Source organism: Mandrillus leucophaeus, unplaced genomic scaffold (assembly GCF_000951045.1).
Source record: "Mandrillus leucophaeus isolate KB7577 unplaced genomic scaffold, Mleu.le_1.0 Scaffold108, whole genome shotgun sequence".
NCBI lineage: Eukaryota > Metazoa > Chordata > Mammalia > Primates > Cercopithecidae > Mandrillus > Mandrillus leucophaeus.
The window spans coordinates 789,951-817,515 of record NW_012098987.1 but is presented as its reverse complement, the minus strand read 5'-3'; the positions used below and the strand labels follow the sequence as shown (position 1 = coordinate 817,515).

Below are 27,565 nucleotides of genomic sequence, written 5' to 3'. Positions count from 1 at the left end.
TCCCTCCCTTTCTCTTTCTTTCTTTCTTTCCCTCCCTTCCTCCCTTCCTTCCTTTCCTTCCTTCCTTCCTCTCCTTCCTCTCCTCCTTTTCTTTTTCTCTTTCTTTCTTTTTTTTACTTTATTGCTATGACAGTGCAAAATTCAGAGACTACCACCACCTTCAACTTCCTCCAAATCCAAGCATTAAGATTCTTGCCTAGGAAATAAACCTCCCTCCCTTCCTTCCCCACCTATTGTACTTGTTAGTTTGTCTTTTATCCCAAGAGATAAGGTAAATAACGCACCTCACAGAAATTAAGGCAGGTGCCTGACCTTGTACTGTACCAGCCCACCTTTCCTATCTCAATTGCAAACCCTTTGCTAACCTCCAAGGACCCCAATCTGGGCTTCCCTTCTCTTAAGTAGTCAAAGGTTTTTAGATCTCAAAGTTGGGGTGCATGGCAGGGTGCTGGAAAGAGACAGAACATTCTTGGCACATCTCTTTTGGGGTCTAGAAAGCTCAGGTCTGCCTGTGGTGGTAGGATACAAAACTTTCCCAAGCAGTGAGCAGGACAGCCTGGGTCTGGGTGAGGAAATAGGATTCTAAAGAGAGGAGGGAATATCCCAGAATCGCTCCAGGAGTTAACAGATATATGAAGTGTTTCATGATCCTCCATCAGTTTTTAAATATGTCTAATTAACTCATTTACCTAGAAAAATATAATTGTCGATGAGCGTTTCATGTGCGGAGAAGAGCTCGGCTCTTGGCATCTGTCCACGTGCAGGGACCACTTGGGAGTGATCATTTCAAGCTGGGGGTTTGGAGAGCCAGGCTGAGGCCGGGTCATTGTGGGCTGTTTGCAGTCCTAACTGGGTCAGGGCAAGGCAGGCCAGTGAAGGGAGTAAAACTCTTCACCGTCTCTAGGCCCGTGTTCTGCCTCCTCGTTAGCACTTGTCTGTAGCTTGGTTTAGCCCTTGGTCAGCCAAGTGGGGAATTCCTGGCCCCTGTCACAATTCTCAGGAGGCTCCAAGAGGCCTGCAGTCTGTGGGCACCCTCCTGACCAGCTCCGTCTGTGGGTCTAAGATTCTTTTCACATAAGACTTCTGGGCCAGGTGTAGTGGCTCATGCCTGTAATTCTAGCACTTTGGGAGGCCGAGGCGGACAGATCACCTGAGGTCAGGAGTTTGAGACCAGCCTGGCCAATGTGGTGAAACCCCGTCTCTACTAAAAATACAAAAATTAGCCGGGCGTGGTGGCAGATGCCTGTAATCCCAGCTACGCGGGAGGCTGAGGCAGGAGAATTGCTTGAACCCGGGAGGCGGAGGTTGCAGTGAGCTGAGATCGCGCCACTGTACTCCAACCTGGGTGACAGAATGAGACCTTGTCTCCAAAAAAAAAAAAAAAGGAAGACTTCTGGTTGCAGTTTTCTTTTTCAAAGGCATTTTACTGGCCTCTTGGGAGCACTGGAGTTTTTTTAAAAACCTGGAAACAAAGTTTGTTAATATCTATAGAAAAAAGAGGCTATGTGCAGTGGCTCATGCCTCCCAGCACTTTGGGAGGCCAAGGCAGGCGCGGATCACCTGAGGTCAGGATTTTGAGACCAGCCTCGCCAACATGGCAAAACCCCGTCTCTACTAAAAATACAAACATTAGCTGGGTGTAGTGATGGGCACCTTATAATCCCAGCTACTCGGGAGGCTGAGGCAGGAGAATCACTCGAACCCGGGGGGCGGAGGTTGCAGTGAGCTGAGATTGCGCCACTTCACTCCAGCCTGGGAAGAGAAAACTCCGTCTCAAAAGTAAATAAATAAATAAATAAAATCTATAAAAAAGAAATCAAACAAATTTATTGGGAATGTGGCTCTCTTTCTCAGAGTTTTTCCCTTTGTGCTATAAAAGCGAGTTATAAAAGGAACTGAGATGACAGCTCAGCAAGTAGAATGATTTAATAAACTCATAGAGCTTCTGGCACCGCTTCAGGGCCCCTGTGGGCTATGTTGGTTATGTATCTCTTTTCAATTATTTTCTTAGTTAATCATCAAATTTTTAATTGAGCAGCCTTCTAGAGCAGTTGGATTTACACACACTTTTGGGCACCTGGATTAGCTGCCGTTTATTCCAGAATTTTTGAAGGGCTAGACCCCTGGACATATCAGATAGCTCTATTGTTTAGGATCAAACAAACTCCCAGCAGGATCCTTGGAACGAGGAAGGAGCCAGGACTTAGCAGAGCACACCAAGATATTCTCTGAGGCAAAATGGCCCTTCCAGGGAACTGCATGGAACCCCGGGGGATTGGGAATACAGTGTCCCAACAACCAGTGTGTATTTTAAGTTCAGGCTCCCTATCCAGTGTCCCCGGTGCATGATCATTGTAAAGCTACACCTTTCAGATCAGGAGGTGTAAGAAGTTGCCTTTAACCTAAGAGAAGAGGAAACAGTTTGCTAAAAATAAGGCCATTATCTGCTGGAACTGTCACAGTAGGTCCTAATTAACTTGTTTCCTCTTGTTGTTTTCAAAACGATGTATTCTAATTCAAAGTAAAGACTGTAGAGACAATTCTAAATTATTTTCTTCTTTTTTTGGGGGGGTGGGGGGAGTTGTGGGGAGGGTCTCGCTCTGTCACCCAAGTTGAAGTGCAGTGGCATGATCTCAGCTCACTGCAGCCTGGACCTCCTGGGCTCAAGCGATTCACCCACCTCAGCCTCCTGGGTAGCTGGGACTACAGGCGTGCGCCACCACACCTGGCTAATTTTTGTATTTTTAGTGGAGACGGAGGGGGGTCTCTCTTGTTGCCCAGGCTGGTCTCGAACTCCTGGGCTCAAGGGATCCGCCTGCCTTGGCCTCCCAAAGTGCTGGGATTACAGGTTTGAGCCACCACACTCAGCTCTAAATTATTTTCTTCTTTTGCTGCCTAGGCTTCTTGAAAAAAGTTTTGAACTGAAAACACAAGACTATGAGAAGCAGATTCAGTCTTTGAAAGAAGAAATTAAATCTCTCAAGGATGAGAAGACGCAACTCCAACAGCTGGTAGAGGAGGAGCACGTCACTTCTGATGGCTTGAAGGCAGAAGTGGCCCGCCTGAGCAAGCAGGCCAAGGTAGCGCTGCTCTCACGTTCAGCCCTGCCCTCTGGTTAAGTCATTTGATTGCAATTCCAAGTTCCCACAGATTAGACAGCTAAAACCATCTGTGTAAAGGCCACAGGCAAATAGAGCCTGATTCCTTCAGTCCTTCCAACTGTGAACCTCCAGGCTGCCTTTGATTTAGCAATCATTGTATTCCATATTTTAAAAGTCAACTTTCTAACTTTTTTGAAATTACATTTATGTAAAGTTATTTAAATATGTTGATGTAGAGAATACTTCCAAATTAGACTGTAAATTGAGGTGAATCCTTATTATATAATCCATCACTATAAATCTATAAACATCTGCATTAAAGTTAAGTTACCTTATTATCAAAATATTTCATTTAAACCGTTACTAGAAAATTTACAAAAACAATTATCCAATGCAGAGTGTGGTGAATGTAGTTAATAAGAGCATATTGTACATTCAAAATTGCTATGAATAAATCTTAAATGTTCTCACCACAAAAAATGACAAGTATTTGAGGTGATAACATGTTAATCAGCTGAATTATTCCACATTATATTCATAAATTATAATATCAATGAAGCTATAAATTGTCAATGGTAGAAATTTTTAAGTAAATTTTTATAAACCTGAGAGGGAAAAATCACATAGAATTTTTAAAACTGCATAATCATACATAAAAATATTGTTACCTGTATTTATCATTAAAAATATATAAATATTCCTGGGCAATTTAATAAAAAGCTCTTGAGAAAAATGAATGAATGGATGAAGTAATGATCCATGCTTGGACAATCAAGGCTTAAGTGAATTGTTTCCCTACCAGAAAACTTAAACCTGAGTGTACCTGTGTTCTTTAATGTAAGACATTTCATCATTAAGTTGGAAAGCTTTTAAGCTTCTACTAAATATGTGAAATACATATTATCAGAGCAGGATTATGCAAATATTCTTTGTAATTGTCATGAACTAGCCATGTGTGGTTTAGAAGAGCTTTTGGAATTGCATCCGGGTGGACACTGAATTCCATAGCTGAAGTATGTGTCTTCTCTGGGCCCCGTCCCCTATTGTTTAAAAGTAGGAGGTTAGACCACATGATCAGGAAGGGTCACTTTCATTCCTGTGACTGCTTCACTCTTAGCAGCCACATGAGCCTGATGTCAGTCTGTGGGAGTCCTGTCATCTGGCTGAAGTCTGAGGTCTGTATCTTAAATGTAGGAAATTGTGAGACTGCGCTTGCAGAGAGGTACCAGTAGGTGTCACTCACTTTCTCTTTGGTAGCTAAGACTGGGTAACTCTCCAGTGTGATCTCTTAAGATTACTCTGGGCTGGGCGTGGTGGCTCACGCCTGTAATCCCAGCACTTTGGGAGGCCAAGGCGGGCAGATCACGAGGTAAGGAGATGGAGACCATCCTGGCCAACACGGTGAAACCCCGTCTCTACTAGAAATACAAAAAAAAAAAAAATTAGTCAGGCAAGGTGGCACGTGCCTGTAGTCCCAGATACTCGGGAGGCCAAAGCAGGAGAATAGCTTGAACCTGGAAGGTGGAGGTTGCAGTGAGCTGAGATCACACCACTGGACTCCAGCCTGGGTGACAGAGCAAGACTCCGTCTCAAAAAAAAAAATTACTCTGGGTTTTTGATTTTTGTTTTTTGGGGTTTTTTTGAGACAGAGTTTTGCTCTTGTCACCCAGGCTGGAGTGCAATGGCAGCATCTTGGCTCACTGCAACCCCACCTCCCAGGTTCAAGCAATTCTCGTGCCTCAGCCTCCCAAGTAGCTGGGATTACAGGCATCTGCCACCACGCCCGGCTAATTTTTGTATTTTTAGTAGAGACAGGGTTTTACCTTGTTGGTCAGGCTGGTCTCAAACTCCTGACCTCAGGTGATCCACCCGTCTCAGCCTCCCAAAGTGCTGGGATTACAGGTGTGAGCCACTGCGCCCGGCCCAGGGAAGTTAATTCTACTGATACAACCCAGTAGGTCTGGCATGTTGAGTAGTTAAGCATGCCTCAAGGCCAAGCTGTGTGGGCAGTGATGGTTTAACAAGATCTTAGCTAAGAAAGAAACTGCAGTGAGGATGTCTTGTGTAGACAGGCGACGCCGTAATTGTGTTCCCTTTGTCTCATATAAAGCATAATTGCTGTTTTTTTCTTTACCTGATTCTGTCGTTGCTGTGATTCAGACAATCTCTGAGTTCGAAAAAGAGATACAGCTACTTCAGGCACAGAAGATAGATGTGGAGAAACATGTGCAGTCACAAAAACGGGAAATGAGAGGTAATAAAAATATGAGTCTCTTAGTCCATGGGTGTAGACTGAATTTATCATAGCTGTGTCACTGCTAAGGAAACGTGTCCTTTGGTATGAATTTGGTTGGACATATGGTAGATTGCTTAGTTGGTAGGCTGAATAGCTAGTTGGTTGAATACCTAGAAGATTGGTTAGTTGGTTGATTGGATAGCTGGTGAGTTATTTAGCTGGAGACTGTGAAGCTAGAAAACTGGGCCCTGGAAAGGGAATGGGAAAAGATAAATCATCCACAAATGTAATGTATACAACTCTGCCTTTTCCTTTCAGAAAAGATGTCAGAGATCACCAAACAACTTCTCGAAAGCTATGACATTGAAGATGTAAGAAGCAGGTAATCATTTTTGCATTATCAAACATTTTAAGACATGTAAAACGTGAGAGAGATGATAGACTTTCTTATCTTCCTTATTTTGCAGGCTCTCTATGGAAGATTTGGAACATTTAAATGAGGATGGAGAACTTTGGTTTGCTTATGAAGGACTGAAGAAAGCAACACGGTTAGAAATTCTCCTCAGGGTTCTTCTTTATTTTTCAGAGATAATAAATAGACGATTGGAAAGTCCAAAGTGTACCTTACATAGATTGATACACAAATTCCTTATAGTAGAATGACCAAATAACTGCTAGAAATATTTCTCTGAGAAGTAAGTAATTAGCTTATTCATGAAGAGCAATCTCTTCATGGGATAAAATGCCTAGTAAAAAACCCCATAACCCATACAGTGGAAACCGATTATCAAATAAGTTAGTTAGTGTTGCCAGAGATATGTAGATACGTTTAAATTTAAGGCATGTGTTGCATGTATTTAAATTAATAAATTTTATTTTTTACAGCAGTTTTAGGTTCACATCAAAGTTGAGCAGAAATACAGAGAGTTCCCTTATACCCATCACCACACGCACACAACCTCCTCCACGATCAGCTTCCAAAACCGCAGTGGTGTGTTTACTATGACTGATGAACCAACACTGACACGCCACTGTCACCCAAAGTCTATGGTTTACATTAGAGTTCACTCTTGGTGTACATTCTGTAGGTTTTGACAAATGTATAATGATTCGTATCCACAACTGTAGTATCATACAGAACATGTTTTGTTTTGTTTTTGAGGTGGAGTCTCACTCTGTTGCCCAGGCTGGAGTGCAGTGGCAAGATCTCGGCTCGCCGCAACCTCCACCTCCGGGTTTCAAGCAATTTTCGTGCCTCAGCCTCCTGAGTAGCTGGAACTACAGGCATGCGCTACCACACCCGGCTAATTTTTGTATTTTTAGTAGAGATGGGGTTTCATCATGTTGTCTAGGCTGGTCTCAAACTCCTGACCTCAAGTGATCCACCCACCTCGGCCTCCCAAAGTGTTGGGATTACAGGTGTGAGCCAGTGCGTCCGGCCAAAATTTTTTAACTATTAAGAGTGTAAAAATACAATAACCTCTAAAATTTTCTTCATTGTTAACTACATGTTAACCCCCACATAATGCTTCCTAACTAGCTAGAAGATTTTATAATTAGGCATTCCTGATTCTGTAGCCTATAACTGTGAGTGCATAAGTAAACTTGATGTACTTTGTGCACGGCTCTTGTGGGTCTTCATAACTGCCTCCCAGCCGTCCGTACAGCAGAATAAAGGCCATGCAGTTTATTTCCTGACCCTTCCTTTAATAGTGTTTTGGAGAGCCATTTCCAGTCTCAGAAGGAGTGCTACGAAAAGGAGATTGAAGCTTTGAATTTCAAAGTGGTGCATCTAAGTCAAGAAATCAACCACCTGCAGAAGTTATTCAGAGAAGAAAATGATATCAATGAAAGCATCCGTCTTGAAGTGACCAGGCTAACATCAGAGAATATGGTATGGTCTCAGCCAGGGGCCCCAGTCGTGGCCATCATACTAGAGATGTTCTTTGTCAGTGGAGTCAAATTCAGTTTCTTGGCAGTAAAAGAGTGGATATAAATTACTTTTTCCAGAAGTGAAATAACTCAGTCTGGTGATTAAACTATAAAATGACTGCAGACCAGAGAGCACTCTGATACAAGAGTGTGTGTGTTCACCACAGGATGGGTGCAGGTGCTGTGATTGTGTGTGTTTGCGTAAGTGTGTATGTTTTAAAGTCTGTATTTAAATCCAGCCCTAACCCCTTAGAAAGTGACCACAAAATTGAAGGGTAGCTCTTGAAACAGGAGTGTGTCAGAAGGCCAGTCCTGCTCATGCTTCAAATCTCATTTTTTTTTTTGTTTTTTGAGACAGAGTCTCACTCTGTCACCCAGGCTGGAGTGCAGTGGCACAATTGCAGCTCACTACAACCTCCACCTCCCGGGTTCAAGCAATTCTCCTACCTCAGCCTCCCAAGTAGCTGGGATTACAGGCGCCCACTACCACGCCCAGCTAATTTTGCGTTTTTAGTAGAGACAGGGTTTCACTATGTGGGCAAGGCTAGTCTTGAACTCCTGACCTCGTGATCCGCCCGCCTCAGCCTCCCAAAGTGGCATAAGCCACCGTGCCTGGCCTTCAAATCTCACCTTTTCAAGGGCTTCCTCTTCCATGACGTGCATTCCTAACCACTGCATTTGTCTCATTCTTTCTTCCAACTCATGCCTACTGGCCTGAAGCAATGCTTTAGGAATCTCCTCACTCAAAAAGCCATCTCTGTCTTAACCCCACACTCCTGTGGCCATCACCCGTTTCTTTGGTGAGTTAGTCAGACTTACGAAGACCCTCTAGGCATACTCCCTTCGCACACCTCCCATTCACTGCCCACCGCCCCATTCTGTCGTGTGCCCCCACCACTGGCTGACTCTGCCTGCACAGAGCTGAGCACTAAGGGTTCCTTTGCACCCTCATCTTACTGTGTCTCAGCAGCCCCCGGCGATGCTAATCTTGCCCTCTCCGCTTTGTTCTCTTGGCTTCCAGGATGCCCAGCTCTCCCAGCATTCTTGTCCTGCCTCACTGGCTGCTGCTCCCCTACTTCCTTACTACCCTCTCCTCTCCCTAAACTGGGAGTGTTAGGAAATCTCGGGGCTGTAGCAGCAGTTGAGGACCAGGGGTGGACACAGGGAACAGTAGTGGGGGACTTTTACACTTTTGTTTTTTCCTTGGATGAAATTTCAATGAGGAATTTGCAATGAGACACAATTGCACAAACAAGTACAGATGCTCCTCAGCTTACCATGGGGCTATGTCCCAATAAACCCATCGTTTGTTGGAAGTATTGTATTGTAAGTTGAGAATGCATATAATACACCTAACCTACCAGGCATCGTAGCTTAGCCCAGCCTGCCTTAAACGTGCTCGGAATACTTACATTCGCTTGCGCTTGGGCAAAATCATCTAACACAAAGCCTATTTTTATAATAAAGTGTTGAATATCTCATGTAATTTATCAAATACTATACTGTGAAAGTGAAACACAGAATGGTTGAATGGCTGCTTGAAGTATGGTTTCTACTAAATGCGTATCACTTTCACACCATCACAAACTCAAAAAATAGTAAGTTGAGCCATCGTAAATCAGTGGCTGTCTGTATTCTTCATTTAGACTTCGGCGGCCTGGATCTCAGCCACTCAGTTTTAAAATGAGCATGTTTATAAACTTGGGGAAGGAAAAAAAAAAACAACCCTGTTTAACCTAACTGCGGGTAGAGGCAATAGACGTGTAAGGAAATATACAGATAGGGACAAAGGATTGAGAAACTTACTGGGTGATTTCAGACCTCTACTAACAGAGCAGTGCGTGTCCTGGAATTCAGAAGTTGCAGTGGGACCCTTTGAGATGGCTTTTCCTGTTCCTAGATGAGGAGATGATGGCTCTGGGCTTGGACCAAAGAGGCCGGCTGCCATTTCTTCACCCAATTCCTTCCTCAACTCAACACAGGATTTCTATACATGTACACATGCTTCTCTTGCTATCGTAGCTGTATGAGAACTGCTTCCTCTGAGCACACTGGTATTTCCTGAGACTATATGGGTTTTGAGGTTAAAAAAAAAAAGAATGTTAATCCAGTCTAATGTCGTGGCTCTCTTACACAATTATATGTTCCGCAGGCTGAATGCCAAGACAGTTTAGTTTGCTTCTGATATTTTAAAGTTCATAGATCAAAGTATTTTATATTCTGATATTTCTAATTCTTCTCTAAAGATGATCCCAGACTTTAAACAGCAAATTTCAGAATTGGAGAAGCAGAAGCAAGATCTTGAAATCCGCCTGAATGAACAAACTGAGAAAATGAAAGGTAACTGAAACCGTCAAGAACCTGCTTATAGAAAATGGTTTCCCGTACCCAGGAAGTGACACTGAAATGTCCTCGTACTCGGGGGTTTTAAACTCTGGTTCTCCAGGGGGCTGGGCAGGTAACAAATGTGAGAAGGGGGCTAGTTGAAACATATGGGAAGGTATGCAGGAGGTGCAGGCTGAGTGCAGTGGCTCACACCTGTAATCCCAGCACTTTGGGAAGCAGAGATGGGTGGATCATTTAAAGCCAGGAGTTCGAGTTTGAGACCAGTCTGCCAGTCTGGGCAATATGATGAAACCTCATCTCTACAAACTTTTTTTTTTTCTTTTTGAGACTGAGTTTCACTCCTGTCGCCCAGGCTAGAGTGCAATGGTGCGATCTCTGCTCACTGGAGTCTCCGCCTCCCAGGTTCAAGCGATTCTCCTGCCTCAGCTTCCTGAGTATATGGGATTACAGGCACCCACCACCACACCCAGCTAATTTTTTTTTTTTTTTTTTTTTTTTTTTTTATTTTTAGCAGAGATGGGGTTTCGCCGTTGGCCGGGTTGGTCTTGAGCTCCTGGCCTCAGGTGATCCACCTACCTTGGCCTCCCAAAGTGCTGGGATTATAGCCAAGAGCTACTGAACCCAGCCGAAAAAATTTTAACACATAAGTCAGGCATGGCAGTATGTTCCTGTAGTCCCAGCTGTGTGGGAGACTGAAGTGCAAGGACCACTTGAGCGCGGGAGGTGATGGCTGAAGCGAGCCATGATTGCGCCACTGCACTCCAGCCTGGGTGACACAGTGAGATCCTGTCTCTGAAAAAAATACAGTAAAATAAAGAGGCTTCTGCCTCCAAGCTCCAGTGATTGTTGCCCAGTGGGAATGTGAGCCCAGTATTGCTAGAGATTCCTATTTTTAAAGAAAACCCAGGAATCCAGATTTTTATGTGAAATATTACAATTTTTAAATGATGGTTTAAAAATGTTTAAACATTGTTCAGACCAAATAAAAGTTAATCTCTGCCTGGATACAGTTTAAGACAAGCTTGTTCAAGCCACAGCCCATGGGCCACATGCAGCGCAGGACAGCTTTCAAGGAGGCCCAACACAAATTCGTAAACTTTCTTAAAACGAGATTTTTTTTGCAATTTTTTTTTCAGCTCATCAGCTATTGTTACTGTTAGTGTATTTTATATGTGGCCCAAGACAATTCTTATTCCAATATGGGCCAGAGAAGCCAAAAGATTGGACACCCCTGGTTTAGGACTTTTAAAAATTGAAAATAATACCAAACCCAAATCAGAATGCAGTGATATGCCCCCCCCCACTCCCCACAAAGTATTGACAGTTCTTCTTATTATAGGAAAACTAGAAGAATTGTCTAATCAGTTAAATCGCAGTCAAGAGGAGGAAGGAACACAAAGAAAGTAAGTGTAAATATGTGTGTACCTCAAGTTCATGCTCATGTAATGCTTTTCTGAAACTGTAGAATATACCAAGATGTGTTACTAATGCCAAAAAGCCAGATGCTAATTAATATATATGATATATTGCCATTCCAATGGGAAGGAAAAAATATGTGTATGTACAGCACACTCAGCAGCAGCAGGAGCTGCAGCATCTCTGGGAGATTGTTAAGGAACAATACATTGGTTGCCTCCAGGCAGTTGCCTTCAGGCTTGGTGACTGATGCACAGAGGAGGGGAGGACCCGTACTTTTCACTGTATATGTACACTTTTGTACCCTTGAAATGCTATAGCATGCATTTGAATAATCTGTTCAAACAACGGATAAGAGTCTGTGAGAGAGAACGGTTTCTATTAGCAGACTATTTAGGGTAAGAATTAAAAACCCATGTCGATGGAAAATCTTCATTGCTAATCCCCCCAAATTTCCATCCTGACCAACAAAGGGCTTCATGCCCTGGCAGAGCCTTGTGGGGAGAATGTTCTGTTTTTTTGCCAACTTGTTGAGACAGTTATTTTTCCAAAATAATAAATGGACACTTGACATCCCCAAGAGCATCTTTAGTCATGTGACTTTATCAGTAGGATGAGGACCCAAAGTAGTGGAAAAGGAGCAAGGCACCATTTTGGAACTCTTCTCATGGTCTCCCCTCCTCTCTTCTATCTGATCCCTGGCTTTGTGAGTGTCTGGTCCCCAGGCTGGTCACAAAGGGGATGACTGCTGAGCTGTCACAGGGTATGGTGGGCGTGGATGTTCCATGGGAACAGTGAGTGGGGCTGGGGTTGGGTGGAGAATGGAACCTCTTATTGGGTGAAGGAGACTAGAGCAGTCCATGGACAATTTTCTGTCCCAGCCAGTCCTGGTCTCTTTTCCTTCCCCCAGAAGGACGCCCCTATTCAAATACTATTTGCTTTACACAGAAATTGGCCAAGGTGTTCTCATATCTTTGGAAATATCACCACTTGCTATGACAGTGAGTGACTTCTCCATGATGGTCATACTGATACTAGCCATTCCTCCCTCCCTTTCTCAGGGCCATGGAAGCCCAGAATGAAATACATACCAAAGAAAAGGAGAAGCTGATTGATAAGATTCAAGAAATGCAGGAGGCCAGTGACCACTTGAAGAAACAATTTGAAACTGAAAGTGAAGTCAAGAGTAACTTCTGGCAGGAAGCATCTCGGCTCACTTTGGAAAACAGGGTGAGAAGTCTTCTAACTTGGTGATAGAGACTGTCTGTGTGCAAATGATGCTGAAAGGGGGGACGTGCCGCCTAAAGCATATAATTAACATCTATAGACCAAAGGTCCTTCTATCAGAACCGTCTGTTTTGTTATCCCAAAAGACACGTGGTCTCTGAGGTTGGCTTTGGGAAGGCGTTGGGGACTTACAGGCCTCAGAGACTTACAGGCCAGCCTGGGGAGGGTGAAGGAGAGACAGTGAGGTGCAGGCCGTGGTTCCCCAGCACTATCAGTGGACGGCACCATCCAGGATGGAGTCACCATGCTGTGGAACACACTGAGGCTAGCAAGGCCTACGTGTGAGCGCTTTACCCAGCAAAACTCACCCCATATGAGTGCCCATGCTTTCTTCTCAGGGGGTGGCCTTCCCACAATTTTAAGAGTCAAAATGTTCTTCTATGAAATGATCATGATGTCGATGGAAGGCTTAGCAACTTTTTAAAAGTGTTTAAGGTCTTTTCTGAGTTTTAAATGCCCTTACCAAAATGAAATTGGGTAACCGTACGTCAAGTCCCAGCAATGATTTTGAAATTGTGATGCTGTATGGAACCCGGAAGACTGAGAAGTGCTGAAGTGACAGGTAGGCCACTTTCCTAGGAGCTGAGACCTCTTGGGCCCCTTCGAGACCTGAGAGCTTCCAAGAGGGTGACCCAGGAGGGCTGACGAGTCCAGTGGGTCAGTGTGGACATGCCACGTGCCCTTCTCCCCGCGACAGGGCCCCTATTTCCAATCTCACAGGAAAAGCCTGGTAGAGGAAAAACACATTTTGGGTGTCAGGGTTTAACTCTGAAGAATGGTTACATCCAAAAAGAGACATTCCAGGAGTTTAACATTTAATAGGAAGTAACAAATTCCAGTCAGTGGCACCTACATGATGGCTGTCTTTTCTGAGGTGGATATAACTTTCTCGGAGACTGGAATCCTCATATTACACCAGAGAAGCAACCACCTGCTGTCCATGTGTGTGAGGCTGCCTTGCCTTGCCTTCTGTGGGCCCCTGGGATCTCAGTGGAGCCAGTGGTCAGGGAGAAGCTACATGGGTGGGTCATGCGTGTGCTGCGCATGTCATCCCACTTGATCCTTTACTCTGACTGTCCCAGTGCATTGTGATTTATGAGTTCGTTCCTGGTGCCCTCTTCTGGAGCTCCTCTGAGTGTCTAGCTCTGCTCCCCACAGGTGCGCTGAGCTGGGGAGCCGACAGGCCTGACATGTTCATTTCCATAGCTCTTTCTGAACCTGGAGTAGCCTCACTGTTACATATAAGCAGAGGGACATACAACAAGAGTATCATCTCTATACATTAGCCGGCGGATTCTACCCACAGATGAGACCTGATCTGTATTAGTTTGCCAGGGCTGCCGTGACAAATGACCACAAACCAGGTGCCTTAAAACAACAGAAATGTGTTCTCTCCATTATGGAGGTCAGAAGTCTGAAGTCAAGGTGTCAGCAGGGCACACTCCTCCGAAGTCTCTAAGCAAAACCCGTCCTTGCCTCTCCCACCTTCTAGAGGGCTCCAGGTCTTCCTTGGTTTGGGGCAGTGTGACTCCAGCCTCTGCCTCACTGCACCTGGCCTTCTCCCTGTCTGTCTCTGTGTTCTTTTCTGTCGGTTATAAGGACATCTGCATTGGATTTACAGCCCACCCTAAATTGTAGTAGCCATCTCTCATATTGACTCTCAGCTTACCACAGCTGCAAGGATCCTATTTCCATATAAAGTCACCACATTCTGGAGTTTGAGTTGGACATGAATTTCAGGGTGACACTGTTCAAGCCACTATGTGATGCTTTGAGTCAAAGAAAAATTTTTTTTGCCGGGCGCGGTGGCTCAAGCCTGTAATCCCAGCACTTTGGGAGGCCGAGACGGGCGGATCACGAGGTCAGGAGATCGAGACCATCCTGGCTAACACGGTGAAACCCCGTCTCTACTAAAAAATACAAAAAAACTAGCTCGGCGAGGTGGCGGGCGCCTGTAGTCCCAGCTACAGGGGAGGCTGAGGCAGGAGAATGGCGTAAACCTGGGAGGCGGAGCTTGCAGTGAGCTGAGATCCGGCCACTGCACTCCAGCCCGGGCGACAGAGCAAGACTTCGTCTCTAACAAAAAAAAAAAAAAAAATTTTTTTTTCCAGACTCTTTTGTCACTGAAAAGGAAATTCTTATTAAGAGATTAAAAAAAAAAAAAAAAAAAACTTTTAGTAATAATTTCACTATTTATCAAAGAAATTCAAAATTAAAACTAGGTATTATTTTTGCCTGTCAGATTAGCAGAGATCTGGGCCTGGCACAGTGGCTCATACCTGTAATCCCAGCACTTTAAGATGTCATGGCAGAAGTATGACTTGAGGCCAGGAGTTCAACCAGCCAGGGCAATGTAGCAAGACCCCATCTCTACAAGGAAAACTTTTTTTTTTTTTAACTAGCCAAGTGTGGTGGTGCATGCCTATAGTTCTAACTACTCAGGAGGCTGAGGCAAGAGGACTGCTTGAGCCCAGGAGGTTGAGGCTACAGTAAGCTATGATCACACTACTGCACTCCAGCCTGGGTGACAGAGCAAAACCCTATCTCTAAAAATACTACTACTAATAATAATAATAATTAATAGAGATGCTGCTGGAGAGAACATCTTGAAATGGGCACTGTCATACATGGTTGCTAGGAATATAAATTGGTATAAACTTTCTTGAGGGCTTATTTGAAGATGTGGATCATGAACCTTTGGAAAGTACATTCCCTTTGACTCAGTAACACAACTTGTAAGGTTCTATCCTAAGTAAATACTTGAACATGTGGACCAAGATTTTTGTTCAGAGTGATCATCATAGTGTTAATAATCAGAGAGAAAAAAAAAGCAACCCAAAGGAATCAAATGCATATCTAACAATAGAGCAAAGGTTAAATTGTTGTATGATATAGTATGACTTGGCTGTTAAAATGATGGTTTGGGTATATTATCAATGACATGGGAAAATGTCTGCAGTATAACTAGAGAAAAATGTAGGGTTTGAAATTTTGCATGTAATATGATCCCAATTTTATAAAATGTACATTTACCATATTGGGAAAAAAGGAATGAAATCGATATGTTAAGAGTGGTTTTTTTCCTGAGTTATGGGTTGATGGGTGACCCATTTTATTAGATATAAGATGGGCTTGAATTGGAGGGAAGAAGCTCTACTGACACCTCCACTTCTAAAGTCCATAGAGTTCCTAACATGTCTAGCCAGGGACACAGAATGGTGGCAGGGAGAGAGGTGGCCACACAGAGTAGAAACAGCACAATGTCCCTTGGCCCCAAGAGTCCCTAGAGGGCACACAGCTGCAGTGACCCTGCATGGTGGGTCTTTCTGGGTCAGAGAAGCCTGAGTTCTATATGTGTCAAAGGCTCAGATCTGGAAGAACGTAAACACTGTATGTCCTTTATAGGAAGTATTTCTAGGTATCCAAGGACTCTCCTAGTTCTGGAACCAAATTCAGCATGGGCAAGGCCACCTCCTTATCAGGAAGGAAAGGTAAAACCAGGCCCAAATCTCTGAACATTTCTCTGGCTCCAGCTTCTGACATCTAGAAAGCCCATTTTCTCACATTCATATTTTTAAATTCTCTATGATGGGCATTCCTATGTAATAAGAGCAAGATAAATGTAGTGCATGCATACAATAGGATATTATTCAGCCATAAGAATATGTGAAATGCTGATACTTGCTACGGCATGGATGAATTTTGAAAACCTTATGCTAAGTGAAAGAAGCCAGACATACAAAAAACCTATTCTATGAATTTATTTATATGAGATGTCCAGAATAGGCAAATCTGTAGAGACAGAAAGTAGACGAGTGGTTGCTAGGTGCTGGAAGGGTATGAGGAACTAGAGAGTGACACTAAAGGTTAGTTTTCTTTTTGGAGTAACAAAATGTTCTGGAATTAAATGGTGATCGTAGCACAACTCTTGACTACCCTAAAAAACCTTTGAGTTTACACTTTAAGTGGGTGAGTTGTACAGTATGTGAACAGTATTGTAGCTCAATAAAGCTGTTACCAAAAAAGAAAAAAAAATAGATTAAAGTGCTTCTAAGCTAAATCCTGGTTTCTTTTTATTGCTGTAGGATCTTGAAGAAGAATTAGACATGAAGGACAGAGTGATTAAAAAGCTACAAGATCAAGTCAAGACACTAAGCAAGACAGCTGGAAAAGGTAAGAAACAATACTTGTTTTCTTATTCTTTTGAGCTAAGGCTAACATGCACTCGTTTATTTTCCCTCTGGTCCAAAGCTTATGAAACCCAAAGGAATGATTCTCAAGTGGTGAGGTTTGGGACCTAGTGCTGGGCTAACGAAAAGATCCTTTGGGACAAGAAGACAGCTCCCTCCCGCTCAGATGATACCAGATATGTTGATGTACCTGCAAGAGACATCCTATAATTAATACATTAACCTCTTCCTCTGTTAGCTCCCTTTTTTAAAAAATGAAATTGTGAACAAGTTTTCAATTAACTGCTTGAAATTCATCTTCTCTCCCTGTTACATATGTAGGATTAGTTAGTATCCAAATTTCTATTAGAAAAGTAGAGAGCTAAGAAGCAGACATCCTGAACATGGACTGCACTGCACACATAAAGCATCCTTGTGAGTCTCTGTGAAAGGGACCCGCAGCCCTTCATCCCTCCTTCTGTTTCCATCACTGAACTTTGCCTGTGTTCAGCTCCTGCTCACATTTCTCACTCTTTCATTCCTTATTACTTTTTCCTCTTCCTCCCAGCCTTATTGCCAAGGCTGTGTCTTGTTTGTTCCTTTTTCTATATTCATCTCTTTGAAGAGCGGCTTTATTCTTACTTACCCAACTCTCACCTCAAATTTGAAATGTCCACAAGCAAACTCAGGATCCTTTTCCTTCAGTAATAAATGACAAATGGCAGTCTGCCCCATGAGAGCAGGGCCCAGGTCTGTGCTTCCAGCCCCCGCTGCATCCCCACTGTTGTGATGAATGAACTACCATTCACCACCCTGGCTCACCTTTCAGACTTCTGACCTCCAGAGCTGTACGAGTAAACATTTGTGTTGTTTTAAGCCTCTGTGTTTGCAGTAACTTTTTACAGCAGCCATGGGAAACTAATACAGCCCTCTCAGTAAGGATCATGCACATTGGTACTTTGCACACGAAATGTTTCACGAGTCTTCTTTCACAGTAGCATCGGCATCTTGAAGACAAGGCAATATCTAGGATTTCTTTCCTGTTACCATGTGCTGGATACATATCAGGCACTCATAAGGCTCTTCAAAGGATAACTGGGCCTTTTCAGCAGCAGCTGTACTCACTCATGTACTCACAAAGAGGAATCACTACTTGGAGAAATTCTTCAGGATACAATACAGTACAGTTTTAATGTATCTGAAAGCCACAGACATTTACGTGCAAACCAGCCAGAATGGGGTAGGAGAGTAGTCACATTATGAGACCTGTGAAAGCTGCTTTTGTGTATTCAGCTGATTGTTTGCCTCTGTCTACAGCCAATGATGTGCACTCGTCCTCAGGACCTAAGGAGTACCTTGGAATGCTGCAATACAAGAGAGAAGACGAGGCCAAGCTCATTCAGAACCTCATTCTTGGTAGTGAAACCTGGAACTCTGGATTTTTGCTTTCTCTTTGAGAATCTGCACATCAGTCAGTGCCAAAGTCCTGGGCAGGGGTGGTCCTTTTTCTACTTTCTTCTTCCACTGCTTCTTACCCCAGCCCAGAGTTTCTCAACCTCAGCACTGTTGACCTGTTAACTCTGCGAATGGTGAGTAACAAAGGATGGAGCAGCATCCTTGACTTCTACTCGCTAGAAGCCAGCAGCAACCCCTAGTGATGACAATAAAAGATGTCTCCAGGTATTGCCGAATGTCCTGTGGGGGCCAAAACTGTCCTCAGTTGAGAACCATTGCCCTGACCTTTTCCAAATTGTAGGACCAGGGTAGAAAAGAAACATCACCTCATTTTTGGGTCTCAGCACAGAAGCCATCATGGAAGTAATTGTGGCTCTGAGCTCCATTTGACTTCCGAGAAATTTCTCTGCAGCAATGTGATGGGGCTTCCCAGCCATGCCTCAGTTACAGGAATGTCCCATGTGCATGCTCAAGATCTGGGGGTCATAGAAACAATCTTACTGCACTGTCTTCACTGTGACCTTCCACGTGGTTTTCTGGCATCGGGAGAAAAATCTGCCTCCCTGTCAGCTGGCCCCAAGATCTCAAAACACAAAGCCAGCATATAGCCTTCCCTCCTCTTCTGCGAGTGAAACCCCTCAGCTCATGTGAGCACCCCCACCCTTTTCTTTCCCCCCATCACTGGCGTCATACAGTGTGAGCCTCTTCTTTGTGCTTCTGTCTTCATGCAGCCAGGGGGACGTCCTTGTTTGCTTATCTTAACTTTTTTTGTAAGATTTCTCTCTCCCCTTCATCCCCACTGTGCGTCTCCGCCGCTCTCTTCTCCCCGAGGCCAGCTAGACATCCTCTGCTGCACTGGTGTGTGCCTGCTTTCCCTATTCAAGGCAGCTTCATGTGATTGCAGACACTGTACTCCATTCTCATCAAAGAGCTTGGAGTAGGGGTGCATGGAACTGGAGTTCCTTTCTTACAATGGGGGTCTGAAATCCAGAGTTTCCACACCAGGGAAAAATAAAGATTCTGTCTCTTATTCAACCTTTTAAGAAAGAGAAAGTCCTTTGTAAACAAGAAGAGGAACAAGTGGCACCTGTGTATTTTGTGACAAGAAAGGAGCCAGATGGAATTCCTCAAAGAGGAAATAAATCCATATACATTCAGGCACTGCATCAAGCACAGAAAAGCAAACAAGCCCCTGCCCCTAGTCACAGGTTCCTTAGGAGAAGAGCTGACCTGTCAGCTGTAATCCTCATTGGCTCTCTCTGCTTCAGACTTGAAGCCCCGTGGCGTGGTGGTGAACATGATCCCCGGGCTGCCGGCTCATATCCTGTTCATGTGTGTGCGCTACGCAGACTCTCTGAATGATGCCAACATGCTGAAGTCCCTCATGAACAGCACCATTAATGGCATCAAGCAGGTGGTTAAGGTAGGAAGTGCCTTTGACATTGGCCCTTGGTATCACATCTATGGGAATGACCAGATGCCCAGTCTTTGCCCCTCCTGAGCCTCCCGTGTGTGGTGAGACGCCTGATTCCTCCCTCCCCACTATTGAAGGGAGCCACACTGTTAGGGAAAGATAAATGGATGAGCAACTGCCATAGCCCTCAAAGCCTTACCGGCCAGACTGCAACCTGGTAGCCACTGCCCCCACCACTGCTGTCCCCTTAGGGTGTGAACTTATCAGCTGTGAGGGGTATATGTTCTATCTCTGTAACAAGGGTAAATCATGAGAAATGAAAAGGAATGAAAAATTACTCCTCTCTTCCCTTGGCAATTATATAATTCTTCTTCCTAAAAGCACATTGTGTATTTTTATTCCTAGTCCACAAATGAAGATGAACTGTGTATTAGTTAGGTTAGTTACTTAGTAAAGTTAAGCTATTGTAGCTATAAGACACCTGCCACCTCCCTTTGCCCAATATACAGTTTCTTAAAGAAGATGGAGGATTGTTCTTTGCTGATAGCAGTTCCATAATGAGCCATCGAGGTTGGAAGGTGGCTCTGTTCTATATGATCATGCAGGGACCCAGGTTCCTTCCAACTTGCTGTTGTCCATTCCCTAAGTCAGTGTCCTTATTGGAATGACTGGACAAGCAGGCAGCCAGCAGTTTACCACTGGGCGAGAGGGAACCTACCATAGGACATAGACCATGTGTGTATGGTGTACGTATCAGAAGTCACCAACTGAACTCTTATGAGCAATCATCTCTTCATGGTGTGACAAGTGGATAATGATCAAAAATGACAATGACAAAGGGCGGGATTTTGTGAAGGCTAACTTAACAGTAACACAAAGTTTATTGCTAATTTCCTTTCCAACTGAAACATAATCCTAAAATCATTCTTAGCATGCTGATTATTTTTCCTGGAAGCTCCATAAATGATCAATGAGTAAATAACTGTATCTAAGCGTTGAAGATTTTTGTAAACAGACCTGGATCCTTGCTTACAGGGATAGTTACTTTGTAAAAAGAGTTCTCTGGTAATGCTTAGCGCATGCTGGAATCTTGGGTGTGGGTAGGGTGGTTGACTTAGTTCTAAGCCAGACCTGATGCTACCCTGAGTGTGGAAATTCCATTTGCCACAGTGGAGTTAGTACAAAAACCTTCTCTCTTTCTCTCTTTCTAGGAAATGACCAGTTCACAGTTATGTTAAAAAGTACTTGTTTCTGGGAATTACAATGTACTGATCCATATTGGAAGGGGGCAAGAAGACATAAGTAACACTAAAATAAGTGTTTTTCATGCCCCTCCAAAAGAGAAGTGATGTTCGATATTAGGATATATGTGAATTTTTAATTAGGGAGATCCTAACTTATTTTTAGTAAAATATGTGTTCTAAAGAGTAATGAGGAATTAAATTCTTTTAAATACTCTAGGGAAGGTCAGGTGTGGTGGCTCACACCTGTAATCCCAGCTCACGAGTTCAAGACCAGCCTGGGCAACATGGTGAAACCCTGTCTCTACGAAAAAGACAAAAATTGGCCAGGTGTGGTGGTGTGTGCCTGTAGTCCCAGCTACTCAGGAAGCTGAGGTGGGAAGAACACTTGAGCCCGGCAGGCAGAGGTTACAGTAAGCCAAGATCACACCACTGCACTCCAGCCTGGGTGATAGAGCCAGACCTTGTCTCATAAATAAATAAATAAATAAATAAACTCTAGGAAGAAAGAAACATAAAAACTAGATTTGTGAGATGTCATAGTATAGTAATTCTCCTCTGCTTCCAAAAAGTATCATGAATTCATTATTTATCTGGAGTTAGGAATAGAAAATTCACATTTGTTTGGTGCTGGATACTTTATAGTCACCGTCTTCACAGGAGCCACCAAAGTGTTTTTGGAAGGGGCTCCCATAAATTGATGTTTTCCTCCTGTCCATATTTGCATAAATTGGCTTTTCTTAAGACAAGCTGGTATTGTGTTCCAGCACAGGACACAGAGTATTTGCCTCCCCTTGATGCTCTGGGGTGTCTAGCCAAATATTCATAAACCAAGAGACGCATGGCATGAGGACTGTAAGACCCCTTTCTCACCAGCATCTTCAGTCTCAACTTCTCCGTGGCCCCCTCCCACTGCCTTTGCATGTGCCCAGGACCTGCCCCTCCCCACCTCCAGCACACAGCAATTACAGCGATGTGCCCACATACCCTCTTTAGCCACTGTTCCTTTCCCTCCACCCCGGACTGCCAAAGTGCTTAAACTAGTGGTCTCCACCAGTTCTCTTTGTCACTCCTTGCAATCTGGCTTCTAACCCATCACTCTACAGATAGATCACCAGTAATTCCTCTTACTAAAACCAGTGGTGTTTCTTTACTTTTTATTCTCTTTAAATTGACCAAAGCATTAGCACCATCTCCTTGAAAGCTTCCTCCCTTGTCTTTTAAATCCCAGGATTTTCTCTGTTTTCCTCTTCCCCCTCTGATCACTGTCTCTGCCTTCGCTGCTTGTTCCTCTTCTTCCTGCCCTGTAAGTGGAGGCCTTCTCCCCAGCAGTCCTAGTCCTGAACTCTTGTCTCTCCACCCATTTCCCTCAAGGGCTAGACCTCCTGCCTCTCTGAGGTTTCCTCAGCTGCTCTGTCTCCCCATCCTCTCTCTCCATCCCCTGAGCTTTGTAGCACAGTCTACAACCATTGTGTGGGTACTTGACCACCTACTAAACTCTGTCCTATCTATCTTCCCAGTGAGAATGTGAACTTAGGAGAGCAAGAAGTGAAACTTACACTGCTCATGCTTTCCTTCAAGGCCACTTCAACTTCATAATGAGCGACACAACCTGTACAGAAACATGTTACAAACTGTGACCTAAATAAATATAAGCTCTTATCATTATGGTATGAATTAGATAAAGGCTTTAGTGAATAAAAGAGAAATTAATTTTGGTCAAAAGCTACAAATAACCAAACAGGTAAGATGCTCAGAGGTACAAGTAATCATCAAGTCCAATTCTGTCTTTTCTTATTTTTCTAAGGAACATTTAGAAGACTTTGAAATGCTGTCCTTTTGGCTTTCCAACACTTGCCATTTTCTCAATTGTCTGAAGCAGTACAGCGGAGAAGAGGTAGGGGGCGCTCACCTGCTTGTTTTGTGCTGACAGCCAGTCTAGAACCGCCTGAGCCAGAGCTTAATAGAGCCTCTATTCTCTTCACCCAGGAGGCCAACAGCACATTATCTGTTGGACTCTTGGGTATACACCACAGGCAAGAGACTTCTGGAAGCAGCTTAGATTTTGGGCACGGTACTAGGCCTCCTAGGTTTCCATTACTTTTAAATCAATAGGTAGATAAGACGAATTTTAAGTTTCCTCCTGGTTGTAAGATGTTTAGCATTATGACTCCAAAATACAGCCCTTGGTTTAAAATGCCTGGGTCTTCACAGCTGTTCTCTCTACAGGACCCTGACTGTTCCTCCATAATCTATAAATATATTTCCTTTGCCACTCCGACTCTGCTTCCAGGAGGCTGATGTCATAAAAGAGTTCTCCACCTTCAAGTACTTGCAGAGAAAAATTTCATTGAACTAAAATAACAAAGTGGCTTTCAGGGTTTTCAGTGCTCTCTAAAATGGCTGTACCATTTCACAGCCCCACCGGCAGTGTATGATGTTTCCAGTGTCTCATACCTTCACCAACACTTGGTATTGACAGACATTCTTATCCTTTACCAGTGTCAGGGTATAAAATTATATCTTGTTGACTTAAATTGCATTTATTTGGTCACTAGCGAAGTCAAGCATAATTTTATATGTTTATTGGTCATTTGGGTTTCCTTTTGAATTGCCTAGTCACATCCTTTCTTTCTTTTTCTTAGGGTTGGTGTTTTTGTTATTGATTTGTAGGAGGTCTTTATATCATATGGATAGACTGTAGCTTCACTTCTAATTTTCTTTATGAAGTCCCTTGTCACACAGTTTTTGAATTTCGATATGCTTAACTCTGTCAAACCTGTTCTTTTATGATTTGTGTCTTGTTCAGAAATTCTTCCCTGTCCTGAGATCATGAAGATACTCTCTTCTAAACTTTTGTAGTTCACCTTTAGAGTTGACAATTATGTTTTTACCTATCCAAAATTGATATGTAAGGTAATGATCTAATATCCTCTTCCATATAGATAAACAGTTGTCCCAATGGAAAGAAGGTAAAATAAAATATAACAGTAATCTGACTAGTACTATAGAACAAAAGGAGAAGTAAAGAAAATCCAACCTCTGACTAAAAAGAATACCAAAACAGGAGGAGGCACAGACTAGTGCATTTACAGCAAACTGGTATCTGTGAGACATTAGTGGAAGAATGCCTTATTCAGCACTGTTTTATGATCCTTTCTTTGCCCCCTTCAGCCATGTATAGAATGTTCTTTTCCCTGTCTGACTGCTTTTTCAGTTACCATATTTTTATTTATAAAATCTCTCTTGTTCCTTTTCACCTCTGCCTCTTACCACAATGTCCTATTCTTTTTTTTCTCTCTTTCTTTTTTGAGATGGGGTCTCACTCTCTCACCTAGGCTGGAGTGCAGTGGCATGATCTTGGATCACTGCAACCTTCACCTCCCATGTTCAAGCAATTCTCCTACCTTAGCCTCCTGAGTAGCTGTGGCTACAGGCATGCACTACCATGCCCAGCTAATTTTTGTATCTTTAATAGAGATGGGGTTTTACTATGTTGGCCAGGCTGGTCTTGAACTCCTGACCTCAAGTGATCCGCCTGCCTCGGCCTCCCAAAGTGCTGGGATTATAGGCGTGAGCCACCATGCCCAGCCCCATAATGTCCTATTCTTAATTTTTTCTTTTTCTTTAGTCTCTTTGAACATGTTAAACATATTCCATTAGTTCACTTAGGCTACTATAACAAAATACCGCAGGCAGGGTGGCTTAAACAAGAGATTTATTTCCTCAGAGTTCTGGAGGCCAAACATCTGAGATCAGGGTGCCAGCATGGTCACTTCCTGGTGAGGGCTCTCTTCCTGGCTTGCTAACAGCCACTTTCTCCATCCCTGTGTCCTCACAGGACCTTTCCTGGGTGCATGGGTCAGGGAGAGGGAGAGAGAGGGCAAGCTCTCTCTGGTGTCTCTTCTTATGAGGACACCAATCTTATTAGATCACGCCACTATCCTCATGACCTCATTTAACCTCATTACCTCCCTAAAGGCCCCATCTCCAAATACAGCCACACTAGGGGGTTAGGGCTTCAATGTATGATTTTTAGGAGGACACATTCAATCCATAACACACACTTTAAAATATTTCAACTTTGTGCCCTATAATTATCAGGTTATGAATCTCATTTATTGTATCCACTTACCTCTTCGTAGCAGTGTGTTTCCTTGGATGCTCTGCAGTTTTGTTTCATTTTCCTATACGCTTCCATGGGCTTTCTATGAGCTTTTCCACTTAGTCTGTAGGTTCCAGGGACAATGTTTGTAGGGAAGTGGGTAGGACAATGATAGTGTGACAGACTGGGATCATATAGGAAATCAGTGCAATTTTTCTCTTATAGAAGGTACATGCTACCCCAAGCATCATGAACTCATTTGATATAAATCAGACATTAAGTTTTAAGGTAAAAGAGTTATAGTAGCTGATTATTAATTTCCTACATGTTTGTATTATTCTAATACTTTATGTTTAAAATTACTTTTAGGAATTCATGAAGCATAATAGTCCACATCAGAATAAGAATTGCTTGAACAATTTTGACCTTTCAGAATACAGACAGATTCTCAGTGATGTGGCTATACGAATATATCATCAATTTATTATCATAATGGAAAAGAATATCCAACCAATAATAGGTAAGAAGAGAATTGATCACCAAAAAATATTTATAGTACATTAAGACTTTTTAAAACATAAACTTGGTATGTGTAATGTGTGATTATGTGTAACATTGTTTAAAAAGTCAAGGAAATATAATCATGTATCTACCTTTTAATTCTTTGCTTGCTTAAAATGATTCCATAAATAATAGTACGCTGTTGGTAACTTTCTTTCTATAAGGATGATTTATCCTGAAGGAAAAAACTTGGGGAAACTTCTACTACTGCTATTATATGTGGTACTTCTACTTCTTGGTTTAGCCAAGTATTTTTGAAATCCTAAAGCCCCATTCGAATTCTTGTATACTTTCCTTAATTTCCTGAAATTTAAATACTTTAGGCTTTAATGCCCAGGCCATGAGTTGTCACGCTAACCGCCTTTCTTTCCTGTGAGGCTGAAAAACGTGCTGCTTCAAACCTAGAAGACAAGCTGCAGCCCCGCTGGAAACAGCCGTCCATTCCTACCCCCGACACACACCCTGCTGTCCCAAACCCTTGATTCTTTTGCTTTCTCTATCACAAGTACATTCACTGACTCTTGTAGAAAAATGTCCCATCTCGGCCGGGGGCGGTGGCTCAAGCCTGTAATCCCAGCACTTTGGGAGGCCGAGACGGGCAGATCACGAGGTCAGGAGATCGAGATCATCCTGGCTAACACGGTGAAACCCCATCTCTACTAAAAAATACAAAAAGCTACCCGGGCGAGATGGCGGGCGCCTGTAGTCCCAGCTACTCGGGAGGCTGAGGCAGGAGAATGGCGGGAACCTGGGAGGCGGAGCTTGCAGTGACCTGAGATCCGGCCACTGCACTCCAGCCTGGGCGACAGAGCGAGACTCCGTCTCAAAAAAAAAAAAGAAAAGAAAAGAAATATGTTCCATCTCCTGAAACAAACAGAAGAGCGTCGGGAACGTTCCGTGTGTGTCTCCTGGCGTATCAGCACAGCCTCCCCATCTCTCCGCAGTGCCAGGCATGCTGGAGTACGAGAGCCTGCAGGGCATTTCCGGCCTGAAGCCCACAGGCTTCCGGAAGCGCTCCTCCAGCGTAGACGACACGGACGCCTACACCATGACCTCCGTCCTGCAACAGCTGAGTTACTTCTACACCACCATGTGCCAGAACGGCCTGGACCCCGAGCTCGTGAGGCAGGCGGTGAAGCAGCTCTTCTTCTTGATCGGGGCGGTCACGCTGAACAGCCTCTTCCTGCGCAAGGACATGTGCTCCTGCAGAAAAGGGATGCAGATCAGGTAAAACTCATAAACCGCCATTCACGCAGAGAGGCCGGCGGAAAAGATACTCTTAAAGACCGAGGCCACACACGCCTGACCCTCCTTGCTGTGGCGTCGAACCCCTGTTTAGGCCCTACAGCTGTAGGGATATTCGAGTCACCCTAAGAACCCCGGGATGCTGGCGCCCCGGGCCTACTCCCCTCGCGCCACACCCTGTCAATTTGATGCGCTGGCCTAGCCGCTTTAACCGAGAACCAGTAAATGTGTATCTTAAATTCTGGCCCTCTAGGGTGGTCATGCACTCAACCAGTAGTGACCACTTTCTCTGAATAGCACTGCCAGGTGGAGAACACAGGAAACAAGGAAAAGTCGATATGATCCTTGCCTTTGAGAAGCTTCTGAATAGCTAAATAATAATTAAAGGCAACTATGATTAAATCACAAACAAGTGGTGCAGGAAATGTATCAGAGAGGAGAGAGATTACAGATGGAACAGTTGGGGAAGCCAGAGAGTTGTGCCTTGAGTGATAAAGGAAACGGAGAAGAACGTTCCAAGCAGGAGTAATGGTCAGAGGCATTGTGGGGAGTGACTGAGAACCCCTGCTCAGGCTGCTTGTGGAGTAAGCAGAGGCTGGTGTGGGGAGCAGCAGGACCAAGGTAAAGAGGTAGGTTGAATCTACACTGGGAGGGTCTGGAATGCCAGGCTAAGGCATTTGGAGTTCATCCCGAAGACTTGGTAATCTAGTTTTGAGGTGTGTCTACTATCTCTTAATTGAGAGACCATGGTCCCTGAGCTACTATTTGAATTAACACTGATCAAGTGATTGGAAAACACATAATATAGGATAGATATTTAAGTTTCTTATGGTGTGTGCAGAAATTTGATACCTGTCTCTGTTATGAGAACCTGGGGTAGTGATGATGGTAATGATGTAAGGGAAGGTGACAAAGAAAGTATCTATCATTACGCTACGTGAAATAAGCCAGGCACAGAAAGACAAACATCAGATGTTCTCACTTATTTTGTGGGAGCTAGAAATTAAAACAATTGAATTCATAAAGATGGAAAGTAGAAGGATGGTTACCAGAGGCT

General features: G+C 43.7%; 1 protein-coding gene across 1 annotated transcript in view; it reads left to right on the top strand.

Annotated features, from left to right (window-relative positions):
* Positions 1-27,565, top strand: part of MYO5C (myosin VC) — a 120,246-nt gene that overhangs the window by 77,944 nt on the left and 14,737 nt on the right. Inside the window, 14 exon segments of the mRNA XM_011986298.1 lie at positions 2,900-3,080; positions 5,262-5,355; positions 5,656-5,719; positions 5,805-5,885; positions 7,051-7,231; positions 9,516-9,609; positions 10,955-11,018; positions 12,093-12,261; positions 16,404-16,491; positions 17,805-17,903; positions 19,211-19,365; positions 22,405-22,494; positions 25,072-25,222; positions 26,208-26,490. Coding sequence (XP_011841688.1) covers positions 2,900-3,080; positions 5,262-5,355; positions 5,656-5,719; positions 5,805-5,885; positions 7,051-7,231; positions 9,516-9,609; positions 10,955-11,018; positions 12,093-12,261; positions 16,404-16,491; positions 17,805-17,903; positions 19,211-19,365; positions 22,405-22,494; positions 25,072-25,222; positions 26,208-26,490 — 1,794 coding nt within the window.